Source organism: Haliaeetus albicilla, chromosome 27 (genome assembly GCF_947461875.1).
Source record: "Haliaeetus albicilla chromosome 27, bHalAlb1.1, whole genome shotgun sequence".
NCBI classification, from domain to species: Eukaryota; Metazoa; Chordata; class Aves; order Accipitriformes; family Accipitridae; genus Haliaeetus; species Haliaeetus albicilla.
The window spans coordinates 6,423,095-6,439,101 of record NC_091509.1 but is presented as its reverse complement, the minus strand read 5'-3'; the positions used below and the strand labels follow the sequence as shown (position 1 = coordinate 6,439,101).

Genomic DNA, 16,007 nt, shown 5'->3' with positions numbered 1-16,007 from the left:
CTAACTGCAGCTGAACACTCACTGGTACCTACAGCTGGAATTACGTGTGTTCTGAGCAGTGAGCTGCACCTGAGAGGTATATATATTTTCACTGGTTGGCTGCCCGTAAGCACCAGGACAGACCATATAGGATGTGTTTTCCTTTAGCCACTGGCAGGCCAATCAATGAAATGGTTTTTGCTGACTACAAAATTGTGCTGGCCCTCTTAGGAAAAGCTGTTTCAGCTAGGGCAAACAGTAAAGCCCAAGAACCAGTGTTTAGGAGTGTGGGCAATGTATCTCCAGGCATAGGTACAAAAAATCTGAAGAGTAACAGAATTATTTTAAAGTGCTTTTTCCTTAAAACGGGTTCTTGGCTTTCCCTTTATCTATCCATTCCTTTTTTTTTTTTTTTCCCTTTTTTTCTTAAATGAATAATGTTCTGAAGAAGCAGATTTTGGGAGCATTGTGCTGGGAACAAAAGGATTCTTTCAAAGACTTGTTGCTCAATCTTGTTTACAGGATTTTTCTTTTCCCAGAGCCTTCTAAAGTCTTCTCAATTATTTGCTTCCCTAATGTATTCATATTTGCTAGAATAAAACCTTGCTCTATTTTGAGAAGGACAGTACCAAGTGCAGTGGTTCCCAGTCTTTTCTGGGTGAAACATAACCTGAGAAAGCTGGCAACGGCATTTCTTTCCCCAGATATCTCTGTGTCCTCCCATTCTCACCAGGACTCCTGCTACTTCCTCACTTCTTCCTCTGTCTCAGGATTGCTGCAGCTGCTCTCTTGGTCGTCTCTGTTGGGACTCCTGCTGCTTTCTCCTTGACCTCACCAGCTCTGCTTGCTGCCCAACAGCAGAGCTAGTAAGTCACAATGCTGCCCGAATGATTCAGGCTGACTCGAAATGGGGCTTTTTGAGGCATTTCAGAACTGTGCTTGCTAGCACATTTTCCTTCCAGCATTTCCTTTTCTAGCATAGTTTCCATGCATTATGACTTTTGAGGCGCTGTGCCGTGCCTTTCCTATCAGGTACCCATAATGTCATACAAACATCATGCCTTGGCGGGTGAGGAACAATTGCACTTGTGCATGTGGCATTAATAATAATTATGATCATAATCATCTTTGGGAATACATTAATATTGTTTTCTTACATATGTATTAGGTTAACACTTAGCTAAATAATCATAATTAGCATCTTGAAAATTTTGCGTGAACATCAGTTATTAAACCCTTAAATGGGTCCTATGAGGTATCATTACCACCATTATATAAACAGAAAAAATTGACCACATCAAAGGTAATTGTCTTTCCCAAGTTCCAGCAGTGAATCACAAACTGAGGTGCGATTTGATCTCCAAAGCTCTGTTTCAATCACGGATTTTGCATGCTTTAACATACTGACTCCCCAGAGTTCAATGTCACTTATCTGAACAATAAAAATATTATTGTTTACATTCTATTTTCTAGTCATGACACAAGAAATAAGTTGTCAATACTAGCCCTGTGGTTTTGGGGGGCTCCCTATTGCAAATAAAGAAATATTTTTTTTTATTTGGGGTGACTGCCATAACTGTATTAGTAGTTTTAACCTTAGGTGTTGTTTTCTACTTTGAAATAAAATAACTGAAGCAAGATATTACCTGACAAATGAGAAGCTATGTTAGAATGCTGTTGAAAGTTAACCCAAATGGCACAGAAATGTCATACATAGTTGATTATAATCATGCTTCTGTGTAGAATGTTATTTTTGTATATTGCTCTGGTCTGTTTATAACCATTAAGAAGGGAATTATGCATAGTACTGTGTCTAGATTCCAAGGAAGTTATTTGGCCTGTACATTATAATTTTTATCTGTTGTTTGGCTGCAGGACAGCATATGGAGTCATTATCCACTTAATAAACAAAATAGATGCAACCTCCCTTTCCACTCGGTGAGTGTTGGTATGGGAGTAGGTAGCATCTGTCACCTGTGCAGACAGACTGAGAGGTGGAAGTTCAGTCGGGGCTCTCATTTCTGCCTGTTGCAAGAAGGGTTGTTTGGGCTGGGGTTTGTTTTTTTTTTTTATTTTACTACCTAGAATAATGTTCCTTCCCTACAAATGTGTAGATGATGCAATAGCAATGGCTGTTTCCACTGGTAAAGAGAGCACACTTCTGTCCCTTACGGCCCATATACGTAAGGCTCATCAGCTTACAATGGATGGTATGTAGCACGTCTAGAGTCTGGGAGATGCATGTGTGAAAGTATGAAAGATACAACTGAGGAAATAAGTTCAGTGTTCTTTGAGGCCATAAGGGAACTAGCTGAGGTAAGATTCCAAGTGTGTGCTTTGCTTAAAGACTGAAACACTCAAAAATATTGAGTGAGGTCTTTGTAGCCAGAGCACAAACATTTCCATGTTTGCATATTGTTCTTTGGAATACGTACTGATTCTGCGTGTCCCTGTCTCCCTCTGTTGTTCAATTTCCTACTCTTTTTTTTGTGTGTGCTTTTTAATGGGGTTTTTTTGGTCTTGCTGAATTGTAATCCAGCGGCTAACAGGGCAACTAAATTTTAATAAGGTTTCATTTGACTGTAACTTAATTGAAAGCTTTCAGTTTTGATTGGACTCATGCAAAACCTACTTTTTTTTTTTTTCATTCAGCAGCGGTGTAGTTAAAAATTCACTGGAATCCTGTGTTTAAAATTGTTAATCTAAAGTGAAAACTATACACTTTAATTGTCCACATTACCAGCAGCTATCGGTTGTGCTAATTTGGGGTTTTATGCATGAGCAAAGCCATGCACAGTCTATACCTGGCTCTCTAAGAAAATAAAAGATCTCTTTCTTCAGGCACCTACAGCATCAGCCTTGTCATGCTGATGACTGTGGCGAGACAGAATTGCCATTAGTGTTAGCCCTTTGGCATCTCTTTTTGATCGGTGAGCCCTGCCGAGCTGTTCAGGTATTCATCGCACATCACGGCCGCAACTGGTGTCCAAAGGATCTCTCTCTCTGCTCCCACCTTTCTGGAGCTCTTTCTCCATTCAGACATTGTCAGTTCTGGTTTATATCAAACACTGCTCTTCTCTCTCCTAACCTTTCCTCAGAAGGGCGGCCCTGGGAGGCGCGCGCTGTTCCACTGCCCTTCAGGTCCCGCGTCGTGCCGCTGTGTACCCCGTTTCCCGGTGCCCGAGCGTTCCTTGCGTTCACCCGACTAACCGGTGTGCCAGACGGTCGCCCGCCTGGGTTCCCGGGCTTTTTCGTGCCACCTCCTCGTGGCACAGGATGTCCCATTTCCTCTCGTTCCAAAAGAAAACCTCGGTGCTGGAAACCCAGTTCGGGCGGCCGTCAAACTCGGGGGCAGCGCGTCGTGACGGTGCGAGGGCCCGGTCCCGAGCGAGAGCGGCCGCCGCCCTCCATCGCGGGGACGCCTGCCCGGGGAAACCGCCGCCCGCTCCGCAGGTGCCGCCCGTGAGGAGGCGGCGGCGCGCGCCCAACCGCCGCCCGTGAGGAGGCGGCGCGCGCCCAACCGCCGCCCAGCGCGGACTCCGCGGCGGGGCGGGGCGGCAGCCGGCGCCGAGCGAAGGGGAAGGCAGCGCACGAGGGCGGGGGGGGGGAGGGAGCTCCCGCCCCGCTCCACCCCGCCCGCAGGTGTGTGCTTCGTCTGACGGGGGCGGGGGGCGCGGACCGACCGCGGCTTCTCGGCGGGGCGAGGTGGCGCGGGGGGGGCCGTTCGGCGGCCGCAGCAGGACGGTGCCGCGGGGCTTTTCGTCGGTGTCGTCGGAGCGGGGAGGGTGAGCGCGGGAGGGGCCGGTCCGCCGCTCTGCTGGGCGGGGAGCGGAGGGCGGCTGCTCTCCGGCCGGGCCGTGGCCGCGGCTGGCGGCTCACGCCTCGCTGAGGGTTGGGGATTTCCGCGGGCGCCAGGCTGTTCCTGCCGCTTCTGGGTCCGAGTCCGAGTTAAAAACAATCGCCACAACACGCGCCTCCCCCTCCGAAAGAATAAAAGTAACCCAAAACCCCGCAAACCACCAAAAAACCCGACCACCGCCCCCCCGAATACCCAAGCCCGGCCAAAGCAAAACTCAGCGTTGATTGATTTATTTATTCTTTCTTTATCCTTCCTTTTCTCCCTGTTCAAAGAGACACCGGATTCAGGTCAATGCTGAAGCGTGCCGGGCCGGGGGAGGAGAGGCAGTGGCGGGGCTGGGGCTGGGTGGGAAGGAAGCGAGCTTTGGTTTCCCTCGGCCCGAGCACCTTTACCCGGAGAGACTCCGTCTTAAAAGCGTTTCAGTGTTGCAGCGAGAGCCGTGGTAGAGGTGAAAGTACCCAGAGCGAAACCTCCAGCCTCCCAGCCCTCTCTGCGGATGCCACCCGTACAGCTATGTTAAATTCAGTTTTAATGGTTTGGGCGGCGAAGCACCGCGTTCGTGGCTGGACAGCTTGAGCACTCGCGTCTCCTCGCTTGCCGTTTTAGTGAATGTCAGGTGTCATAACAAAACTCGTAAATGCATTTCGGACTCAGTGATTAATGCAACCCTAGTTTGGCAGGCTCGGTCATCCTGTAGAGGTAAGTCACTCCACGCCATCTCAGCAAGCAGAGGTTGCTCATTGTGATGCAGCACTTCGGGGATCGCCTAATTTCACGAGCTGCTTCGAGACCCTTCAGCAAGGAGGGGTAGTTCTCCCCCCCCCGCCCACGCGGGTCCCGGCCTGGGCGGCGGTTGGGCGCGTGCTGCGGGGCGGCGGTTGGGCGCGCGCCGCCTCCTCACGGGCGGCACCTGCGGAGCGGGCGGCGGTTTCCCCGGGCAGGCGTCCCCACGATGGAGGGCAGCGGTCGCTCTCGCTCGGGACCGGGCCCTCACACCACCGAGGGCAGGAGAGCGAGCGGGCGGGCGGGCGAGTGGTGGGGCAAGCGTCACGACGCGCTGCCCCCAAGTTTGACGGCCGCCCGAAGGCGCGTTCTGCGGTCCACATGCTGGTGAGTCCCTTCGTCGCATTTAGAGCTACCTGAGGGTGGCACTTGGCTCCGGGAATGGAGGGCTGCGAATTGATTTTGCGTGGACGTTATTTCAGTAGCATCTGTAAGAGAAATGCATGTGTGCCTAGTGTCAGGTGGCTTATCCTGGACTAACATTTTCCTCCTGCTGCCTTTAGGGTAAACATTTATTATGTCCTCTGAGCTTTAAACATCAGCAGATGTTGAAAGTATTTCAATAGCACCCTTTCATTGCTCTTAAAGGACTTCTTGACAAGCATAAAGAGATGTTTCCATTTTGGTGAATACCAGAAAACATGTTGGAACTACTTAGGCCTTGAATCAGACATTACGTATGATGATAGGATAGGTTTGGCTAGTTCTTACCGAACTGAGAAGCATTTTTTAAATGAAATTCACAGTACTATATGTTTCTTCACACTTTTTTTTTCTTTGTCGCGAACATGTATCGGTTGATGTCAATTAATGCTCTGTAAATTTGGTTAACAGAAAATCTGTTAGAGTTGAGACAAAAACTAGGTGATAGAGATAAGCAGGGCAACAGAATGTTTAAAACATCCTCTATGACTTATGCATTGCATGACTGCAGTCATATCCTTTATATTAAAAAAAAATCACAACAGCATAGCATTGCTTTACATTATTATAGTTACTTTGAAACCTTAATCAGCAGAAAATCTATCATGAATAAGGAGTAAGGTTATATAAAATTCTACCAGGGATCCAAACATTTTCCCATTGAGGTCAATAAGCACAGTTTTAATGGAGAAAAATGGGGTATTGGGCGGGGGGGGGGGAAGCTTAAAAGTTCTGGTTGGTGGACTGGGGGGGGGGGTGTTTCTTTTTTTTATGTGTTGATACCCCTCCCTGATCTCTTCAACAGTAGTTTTCAAAGTACCCTTATACACCAGCTGTTGCCTCTATATTCTCTTCATAGACAGGGGTAGAGTCACAGAGAGAGGAAGCGTATTTCAAAAAGCCCTAAAAAAAGAAACGAGGAGGTTCAGGGAAAGAGGAAATGGAGGTTATTGAACAATTTGAGCATTTATAAGATAGTCTGTCTGGGTTTTTTCCAAGATTGGACCCCTTAAATGTCATGCTTTTGGTGTTGTGCATTAAGATGAGCACTTTCCAGGAAATATGTATGGTGACTCTGTCATATTGTGTAGCCTAGTTCATATCTATTCCTGGTGACTTCCAGAGGTTTTTTTAGGTATTCAGCATCTGAAATTGTGCTGGTTTATTCCAGATTTCACAAGTAAGAATCAGATTATTGTCAAAGAGAGTTGGCTGATAAGTAAAGTTTTGAATTGCTTCTGTGATTGTCACAGGAGAGACAATGTCAAAAAATGACAATGGCTGAAATAAACTGGATGGCTGAAAAATATTAAAAGTAAAAATAGTTAGCACTTCTTTTTTTGTTGCCTACTTTTTTCACTTTGTCAGAAACTGTTTACTGGAAAGCTTTTCCTCTAATGTGTCTGACTTCATAAAGTTGAAGAACATTTCAAATAACAGCAAGATAGTTCACCAGTGCTTTTAGTCAGCTGAGTGGAAGAAATGACACAGTCTCAATTGAGTTTCCATGGAATCAAAATCTGTATATTCTGAAGATAAAAAGATATAGGAAAAAAATATTGGAAGTTACTATTAAATTTTGTTTATTTTTAAATACAGGAAGTTACTTATGGATATTTTTAAGAGAATTAACATACCTAAAAAGCCACATCTTGGTATTTATAATGTGATCTGGTTGCATTTCAGAACTGTGAAATGGTTGTCTTAAAACCAAAACTAAAATGTGCGTTTAATTTTTTTTTTTAAGTTTTAGTCATTTCTAATGTAATGTCATCTTCGCTTTTTATAGAACTTTTAATATACATATGCTTTTTTGAACATTTCTGTCACTTTTTAACAATTTACTTAAAATACTATGTCTTAAAGTTCTCAAGAGTCAATCATGTCAAGTTCTTGCTGTTCTCAACATTCTAATCAGTACTTTACTTTTACCAAATTTTTTTTAGTCTTTTGCTTCACTATGCATTTTCTGTTAGTGGTGTGACAGGGATAAAGACAGGAACAGCTGCTCTGGTTCATACCAAAGGTTCATCAAAAACGATATCCAATGTCTGATGAGAGCTGATGGCATGCCAAGAAAAGTGTTTTAAGGGTGCTTTTATATGCCTTCTTGGTAGAATTTTACTCTATATTCTAAACAACAACAGACGGATAGTAAACCAGACTTTCTTGAAACTACCCACCCTTTTTCTTATCTACTCATTTGCTTGAGTCATAGGATAGATGCAGCATGAAACAGTTTAATAAAAAACCATCTTGACTCATGTTATAAGTAGGACTCCGCACATATGCAAGCAGCAAGTAGGGATTGTGCAGTTGTTTTTATATACTGTTGTTATGGTATTGCTTGTATAGCAGTTCAGTGTTTCTTGCATCATCACTGCTGTGGTAACTGTTGGTGTAAAGTTAACTGTTCATCATGGGTCTGTTATAAATGTGCAGAAATGGAAGTCTTCAGAATTCTCTAGGGGTCTTTCAGCTGACCTAGAAGACTTAGGAGGCTTTACAGTTTTGTTTCACGAGATACGTGGAATTTTAGGTGTTCCAGTATAGTATATGACTATTCCACTTGACCATTACATGAAACGGTTTGAAGCATTTAATGAATTTTCAGTTGTTACTAGTAGGATAAGACCTAATCCTGTAAGACCTTTGCACTATAAATGTGAAAACTGGAGTTTTGGTGCAAAAATTGTGGATCAGGACACGAGTAAACAGGAGCAAGTGTTAGAAAGTAAGACCTTTGTCCCAGTTTTCCATTTCCTCTACTGTGCCCTGTGTTAGAGATGGAGCGCCATTTTTCTGGTTTCATCTTGGAACTTTGTTTTTAATAACTTTTTCTTTTCTTTTCCCTTCATTTTTTGGTTTCTCTTGCAGGCTTATTCTCCCTTCTTAGGGAAGCCTTCCCCATTTGAAAGCGTTTTAGGCATCCTTGGCACATGGAACAGATCGAGCTCAGCTCCAGGCAAGTCAGCAGGTCTTTGGACCCTGGCATAACAACAAATAATTTAAGGAGGTTTCTAGATTTGGTTCTGTGCTTCTACATTATCAAGGAAATATGCTTGTGCCAAGATTAGCTTACAGAAAAGGACGTTTTTTGATGAGTTCTGGTTATTAGGGAACGACAGCAGTGGACTTTTAATTTGTTGACATCCCTCTGCTTTTTGGCATCTGTATCATAGGGGTAGCAAAGCAATGTATATAGCATCTGGAATTGAACTCACAGCAGAAATAATCTCAGAATAGAAGTCAGCCTGAATATAGGTCAAGTTAGTGCATAAGAAACCAACACATCTTCAAAGCTGTGGCTCAGAGAAGTACTGAATGCTCAAGGATATACTTAAGGCATGAATGTTGCATATTAATTCAGAGGACAGGGCAGTAAAACTAGGCTTTGTTCAGTTTTTAAGCGTGTTGCGCAGTACTCTAAAATAAATTGTACGCTCTTTGAATCTATGTACTCTATTGACTTGGTGTAGATTTGTACTTCATGTAGAGAACTTAGATTATCTAGTAGTGAAGAAAATCCTTTACGAGCCATACAGCACTCTCCTGGAAGCTGGCCTTTGTCTTTGCAAGCAGAACATAACTATACAGTGTGAAGGAGCTCTCAGCCCATGTTATAGGAAGGAATCATGGCAGGCAAACCTGCACCTTGTAGGTAAGTTATTCTTTCAATCCCTAATGTTAATTGAGGCACAGGAAGTTCACATGACCTGGCTACCATTTAGGCACAGATGAAGGTAATCAGTTTACTGCTGTTTTTAAAAATGTAAATCTTCTCTGGGAGATACTTCAGGAATTGTTTGATGTCTGATGACAGTCTTAAAAGGCTTTAGCTTGTGTGACTGTATTCGGAGCTACAGTTGGAGCAAAAATTCTAAACAGAAATGTACCAAGCAGACAGTAGTACAAGTTGGTGCCACAGAAGTCTGAATTTTGAAATGTCATTTTCATGCATATTCCTGTATGGTTTTACAAGTAAATACAATGAGGGGAGGGAGGGAATTATATGTCCTTTGAAATTAGTATTCCCAAATAACCAGGAACATACTGATTATCTCCTTTTTTATTTTGTCTGTCAAGCAAAATTTACAAAAGTACTGATTTCCATTCATTCATGAAATGACTGGTTTCATAATACATTAACACTTATTTTATGAAATGGAGAAAACTAAAAATTAACTATATAAACAAATAACAACTTAGGTATTAGTTATTATCACTTACTGAGTTGACAATTACAAGAATCAAAGATTATTTTCAGTAGCCATTAAGAAATCCATATGACTTAGAGCCAAATTACAAGCTGCTTCTACTGAAGAAGCTTCTGCTGGTATTTTTTCTTTGTTTCCTTTGCATGACACTTGGCTATTTCTTCTATCGTGTAACACCAGCAGTCATAGACAAATTTGTTCAACCATGCATATAGCAAGTAAGGTTGTAGTGTTTGGACCAAATGGAGGTCATAAACAATTACGATTTATAATGATTCTTTCACATGTATTCAGTTATGCTCAAAAAGCAGTATTTAGGTGGTTTTATAATTCATACCAGAAATAGCATCACATGTTTTCCTCCACCCTGCCAGGATGTTACGTGTAGCTTATGCTTGTGCAAGGTCTTTATCTTCGGCCTCTCCCCATTAAAATTATGTCTGAATGTGACAGTTCTTTTACCACACCAATTTCACTTCTTGTCATAAATTGGACAGTGGGAAGTTAAGTGTAGACAATATAAGACAGAAGGGATTTTTTTTGTGTGCTCTGCCTCTGTTCTAGCCCTTGTGCTACTCTTGTATTTCCTCTGAGCAGTGAACAGACTGCAGTCTAGGGAATGGTGGTTGGGGAGGGATGAAGGGCCTCACAGTGCCGTTCTACTTTTACAGGTGTGGCATGAGAGAAAGATCCAAAGGTATTATTGAAACAAGGTTTGTGGGGAAAAAGGTGGTATGTTTTATTAAACCAACTAGTATAACTGAAAAAAAAAAAAAAAGAAAATATGCTTTCAGACACAGTCTTTTTTCAGGTCTGAAACAGAAGAAACAAAAACAAAAGGTTGGAAAAATTAGTTCGTTGTTCCTGCCATTCAACTAGATAATTGGCAAAGAAAAAGCCTTTCCTAGATGTAAAATACAGAAGGATATTCGTAAGAGAATGTGGTCATTAGCTCTTTTGCATAGCCAGAGGCTTTGATTTAGCTCCAAAGGATATGTAGTCAATGAGTGTTTCTGGCCGGTAGTCCCTTTAATAGGCAGGAGTACTTTTGTAGCCTTTTGCCACTTTATTGCCCCATAATTTGCTGTCCTGATGCTCCATCTTCTAGATAACACTGTCGATTCATTTTCCCAGTAGGGGGTTGTGAGGAGGGGGACTCAGCATCATAGAAACAATGCAATGTGTTGAATGTTCTTCAGTATTCTGTTACTATGCAAGTTTTAAGTCACAGACATAGAGTATGCATTTGCATGCAGGCTAATGAAATCCTAGACCTAAAACAAATAGAAGAATGATCCAGATTGCTAGTAGAGTAGAGAAGTAAGGGATCAAGAGGTTTTCTGTGATTAAACTTGACTTGGTTTCCTCAGGTAAGATTGAGGGAAAGCTCTGATTACTTGTTTTCTCTGTAATGGTGAAAGTACAAAAAATGGGCTGGGAATCAGTTATTTATACCTCTGCACGAAATGACATTACTAGTACATTTCATTGTGTAGTTATTTTGTAATGTTCTATGGTGTGGTTCCCGTACGCTACTGGAGTACTGCTTGAGGAGGCTTAAGTGGAAGCACATTTAACAGCAGTAAAATACAGGTTTTGCATTCATGTTAGTCAAAGACCTAGCCTGTCTTATGGAAATGTGGCTGATTTATAGAATAACTTACTTCCATAGGAGAATAACTTGCTTTGCTCACTGGAGCTGTCAGGACTCAAGCAGTTCAGTGTCCAAACATTTCTAGTTCAAACACAAGGTCAGTTCTTGTAGAAAAGAATTTAGTTAGTATAGTATGTGTAAGCTTATGCTTAGTTTTAGCAACGCAATCTTGTATCTTTCATGAAAAACAAACTGCATGCATGTTTTCAAGTGTTTTGTTGACCTTGGATGTAAATACAGGGTTTGGATTGCATTGTGAATTTGTAGATAAGCCCGTAAGAATGGATAAATACTTATAGAAGTATGGATATAAGTTGGTGGTTTTTGAAAATTGTTGTCATGAATATAATCTAGTACATTGCAAGATATGTGGAAACTGCTTATCAAGACTTCCACGAGACAAGCAATTTACCAATAAGGGTGAGAAAATACAAAATGAAATGGGAAATACACAGGAAAAATCTCTTTCCTAATTGTTACTGTTACTAATTTTTAAGTTAAATATTTATGCTCACTGCATAGGCAGAGTGAGCTTCTTATAGGAACTTGGTACTTCCTTTTTTCTTTTTTTTTTTCTTTTTTTTCTTTTTTTTTTCTTTCTTTCTTTAAAAGGTAGCTAGGGACTTCCATTAGAGTATTTACTAATAATACTCTGGAAAAACTTGCAATAACTGAACACATGGATCTCTGTTTCTCCTTCTTCCTTCTGCCCCCCGAATCTTCAGGTTGTGTTTATTTCCTTCATGTCTGGAAGAGAAAACGGGAGGCCTTTAAAGCAGCTGCACTGCTTGGATTAGATTCTTTAGACCAACAGAGCAAGGAGAAATACTTGATGTAAACCATCACACAAAATTCTTCTTTGCTAGGTCAGGCTAATGCTGTATTGATACACATATGGAGAGAGGTTTAAAAGCCCGGTGTCCTTATGAATATTTTTCTCTTTATGGTAAATTTTACTCTAAGGTCGTAATGCAGGTTGCTCAAGATTAGCGAGAATCTGATTTTAATGGATCCGTATTTATGTAAGTGTATTGCCAGTCCTTGGGGGACAAAAAATAAGAAGTGAAACACTGAAGCACTCACAAATGTAGCAGTAAGTGTGAGGTTTGGGACAGTTTGCAAGCTTAAAGAGTTGTTTTTCAAGTTTTACTTTACAAATATGAAAACTGGATTCCATCTGCCCAGAGCATAATATGATGGTTTGTGGTGAGATTCTGGAGGTTAACATTCAGAGAAAAACATCAATTCTTGTAAAATTTGTGGTACGACAATGATATTTAAATACTGAGGGTTGAAATTGGCCACTGATTCCCTGACAATAATTCATGAACTCATCTTCATAACCTCATCTGTGGAACTGTGAAACCCTTACAAAAGAGGATACTGAGTTGTGTAACGCTGTTAAAACTTTTTTTTTTTTAAACTAGCTAGGTACCTTAAGACACAGATACCTGAACGCAGCACTGTGACGTGCATAAGCTAACAAAGAAGTATGCTGTATAGTTGAGATCTAGATCCAGATTTCCAGAATCTTATGTCACTGACATAGTCCTTCCTTTTCCCTAATAGAGTTGAGATGCTAAGATCCAAGAGGAGGCCCAAATAGGATGCTGCAGCAAAGAGAATATATAAGTTCTTTTCCAGGTTTGTTTACATTTCTGCTGCCCTCTTAATCTTACATCTCAATGTAATAGCCAAGTCTGATTGTGGACTTGTGTTGGTTCTGCAGACAATTGTCAGTTGGCTAAAAGCCTATTTGCCTTCACCTTAAAAAGGTAAAAGGTATAAAGAAAGCAAATTACAGAAGCTGTCCTAATGTTACAAATGGTATATATAGTTAGAAAAAAACACCAACCAAACAAAAAAACAAACAAGTCCTCCACAGGCACCACCCCCATCTTGCATGAAAATGAACCCTACTTGTATGAGGACTTAGTGTGTGGACTTTTTCTAAATGAGTAAGAATTTATAATTAAATCTCAAATTTTAAATTTAGTTTTTAGCTCGTAATTGCTTTTTAAAAAATTTGAGATCTGATCGTACCTCTGATGGATTCCTTTAAAAATGTTAGTTCTGGGTCCTGTTTTTTCTTCTCCTACTACCTAGTGCAACCTCATATAGAAATAACAAGATAAACAGAAGACAGTGTCTGTAATACCTCTTTTTTAAGCACAGATTTATCAATGCTAATGTGTTTTGTTGCTATGAAAACTCAGTTATCAACATTAAACATTTGTTCACTCATTTGTTTATCAGTGGCAGTTTGTTAGTAGTTATAACTAGAATTCCATCTGCCAGTTAAACTATATTGTAAATTGATGTAGAAATTAGCAGCTCCTGATTTTGGGGGGTGAGGGGAGGTGTCTTTCCTAATGAATATATGAACTTACTTGCACATAAATGCATCTCTAGAAGATGGTTGAGGGGAATCTCAGGTATACTGCACACAAGTGTGCCAATCAGGCAAAAACAGGCACACATTGTGATTATCTCAGTTTTCAAACCTGGAAGAGACAAGAATGTGTTGCTAAATGAGAGAGGCAGTATGTCATGCTCACTGAGATAAAAACAGAAGCTGCCAGACACTTTGGCTTTATTCTGCAAATTCTTTGCTTCAAAACTCTCCTATCTTTTCTTCATGCTTATTCCCCCTCACATTCTCATTCTTTCTTTTTCTCTCATTGCTGTCTCGATCCCTCTCTTATTGTTCTCTCCCTCTTTTCCTGTCTTTGATGCACATACGTTGTCACATTTCATTGACTCTCCCCTCTTCTCTGTTCTTACACTTACGCCTAGTGGTGCTTTAGCCAGAGCTTGCAGCCTCTCAGGCGAGTTTTAGTCATGTGTGAAGCTCAGTTTGATCGAGCGCTCCTTTTCTGCCTTTTCACTCTTGCAAAAGATTAAAAGGTGGCGTCACATCGCTCCCCTGCTCTTTCCCGCAGGAGGGACTTAAAAGGGACAACAAAACCTAATCACTTTCAATAAGCATTTTCTTGCAAAAAGAGGACTTATCTGTGCAATTTGAGGCTGGTGGTGAGGATTGGGAAAGCTAGAGGATGCTTCATACTGCTAACAAGGGAAGGAAGCCTTCAACTGAGGCAGGTAAGAAGTGCCTGAATCCGAATGTTTTATGGAGTGGCTTGGTCAGAGCGGTAGATTTTCAGCGTTTTGTAACTGAGGCAAGCAACTGCAGCAAGAGGCAGCATTGGTGTTGTATCAGATTCCTTTTGTTTAAGATGTAAAGTATGTGCTATAAATTGAATTAGAAATGGGTTTGTGAAGATGCTGTATTCACACTGAATGATTGCCTTTCCCCCTTTTCTCTGTGTATCAAAATAAATCAGAGAACCAGCTTTTGTGAAACCTGGACTTCGCTTTAAGGTTAAATTCACTGCTTAAATCTCAGTATAAGAAAAGCTTTTGAGTCTTACAACCCTCGAGGAGCTTGGCATTCTGCAATTTGGTTGCAACAGCTGAAATAAAAATTAATTGTACTTATTTACTATTTATTTAGTAAGGTAAAATCTAGCATTGAGTTTAGGTCTAGATGAATATGGTTTGTTTGCCTGGCATTTCATCGGATGAATAGCTATACCCTTTTAGACATACTGTAAAACCTATTTCGTGTTTATGTTTTGTAAATTGAGATTAAGTAGCATCCTGAATGAAATACGTGACTAAAACTCATAAACTGCATCTGTGTTTAGTAAAGCAATCACCAAATTAGAATAATGGATTTATGTCAGTTGTCAAATGGAGTTAACTCTGAAAGTGCTGTCCACAAGTGCACTTGCATTACAATAAAGGGCTTTCTGTTTAACAGTTGAGAGGAGCTAATTTGTCAGGCAAAGCCTATGAACTTAAGTCTTGTGATAATATAAAATTATATAGGTTAAAGTGTTTGTGGTTTTGGGAAACGTGCCCTTTTATTCTCTACAAAAATAGCTCGAGGCTCTATAGGGATTCCAAAAGCAAAAATAATTTTAATTACTTTTAAAATGTTACATGCCGATAACTTCTTTTTATTCACAACTGGAATATTTAGCTATTGGGACTTCTGTTTCTGGTCTTCACTGGCTTTGATGCCTTTTTTTCTCTCCCTACATTTCTGCACTTACATTTTACAGTTGCTTTCTGTATGAGCAAACTAAGACTAAATAGAAGGAAGGGATTCTGAGCAGCAGTGATGTTCTGAATGTCATTGTCATACTGAAAAGTGAACGAGCAGTCAAGGATAGTTAGACCATTATTACCGATTTAAGGGAAAGCACATAATATCGCAGTGATCAGAGTTATTTGTAAAAGTAGGGTACTAATTAACTGGCTCTGAAAGCAGAGCTATGAAAAACTAACTTTATAAGCTGTCATAGAGTAAACATTGTTTGATAGGTAGATTTTAGTGTTGCAGACCTACAAATGTGGATACTGCAGATAGAAATTAATATGTTTACTTGAGAACTTTTGTCTTTATGCAAGTTTACCCTAATGACTCAATCCTGCATGCAGACGTACGAATGCGCAGTGCTATGTACCTTGCAAAATTCAGTGGCAGTGCTTTCTGTGTGCATTTGCAGTAGCTGATTTTACAAGACAGGCAGTGACAAGCCACCACACAGCTGAATGGGATCAAGCCCCCAGGGAAGCCTAGTCTCCCATCAGTGTAGAGGGACTTCATGCATTACTACTTATCTTCAGTGGTAGTTAATCATACACATTCAGCCTCATATAAAGGGACAGATTTTCTTCTGAGGACTTAAAATCAGACAAGAGAACTTTTAAATGTTTCACTGATTTGTAGTGGACATTTTTACTTTTTAACTATAGTTTTGCTGAACTTGTTATTGTTTAGTATTTGGCATTGGAATTGCCATTACGCCTCTCTTTCACCTTTCAAAATGTTTCTATACATTCTTTCAAGCTCTTTTTATGTTTCAGATCTGTTTAAGTGCATGTTGGATCAAACTGAAATTAAGAGTAACTTGTCTGATAAAAATGGAAGTCGTGGATGTAATGTGGTATTTTAAATGATATTTTGTGACTTAAAGTGCATCTAAGTGTAAATGGTAGATGACTTTTGATATGAATTAGTCAT

General features: G+C 40.9%; 1 protein-coding gene across 17 annotated transcripts in view; it reads left to right on the top strand.

The window, feature by feature from the left end:
* Positions 1 to 16,007, top strand: part of TENM2 (teneurin transmembrane protein 2) — an 848,782-nt gene that overhangs the window by 445,522 nt on the left and 387,253 nt on the right. For 2 of the 17 annotated variants that reach the window (XM_069772621.1, XM_069772620.1), the window contains exon 1: positions 13,808 to 14,017. The exons of the other annotated variants lie outside the window; for them this stretch is intronic. In XM_069772621.1, coding sequence (XP_069628722.1) covers positions 13,972 to 14,017 — 46 coding nt within the window. In that variant the 5' untranslated portion in view covers positions 13,808 to 13,971. Of the gene's footprint in view, positions 1 to 13,807; positions 14,018 to 16,007 lie in introns of those variants that run through there. 17 annotated transcript variants of the gene reach the window in all.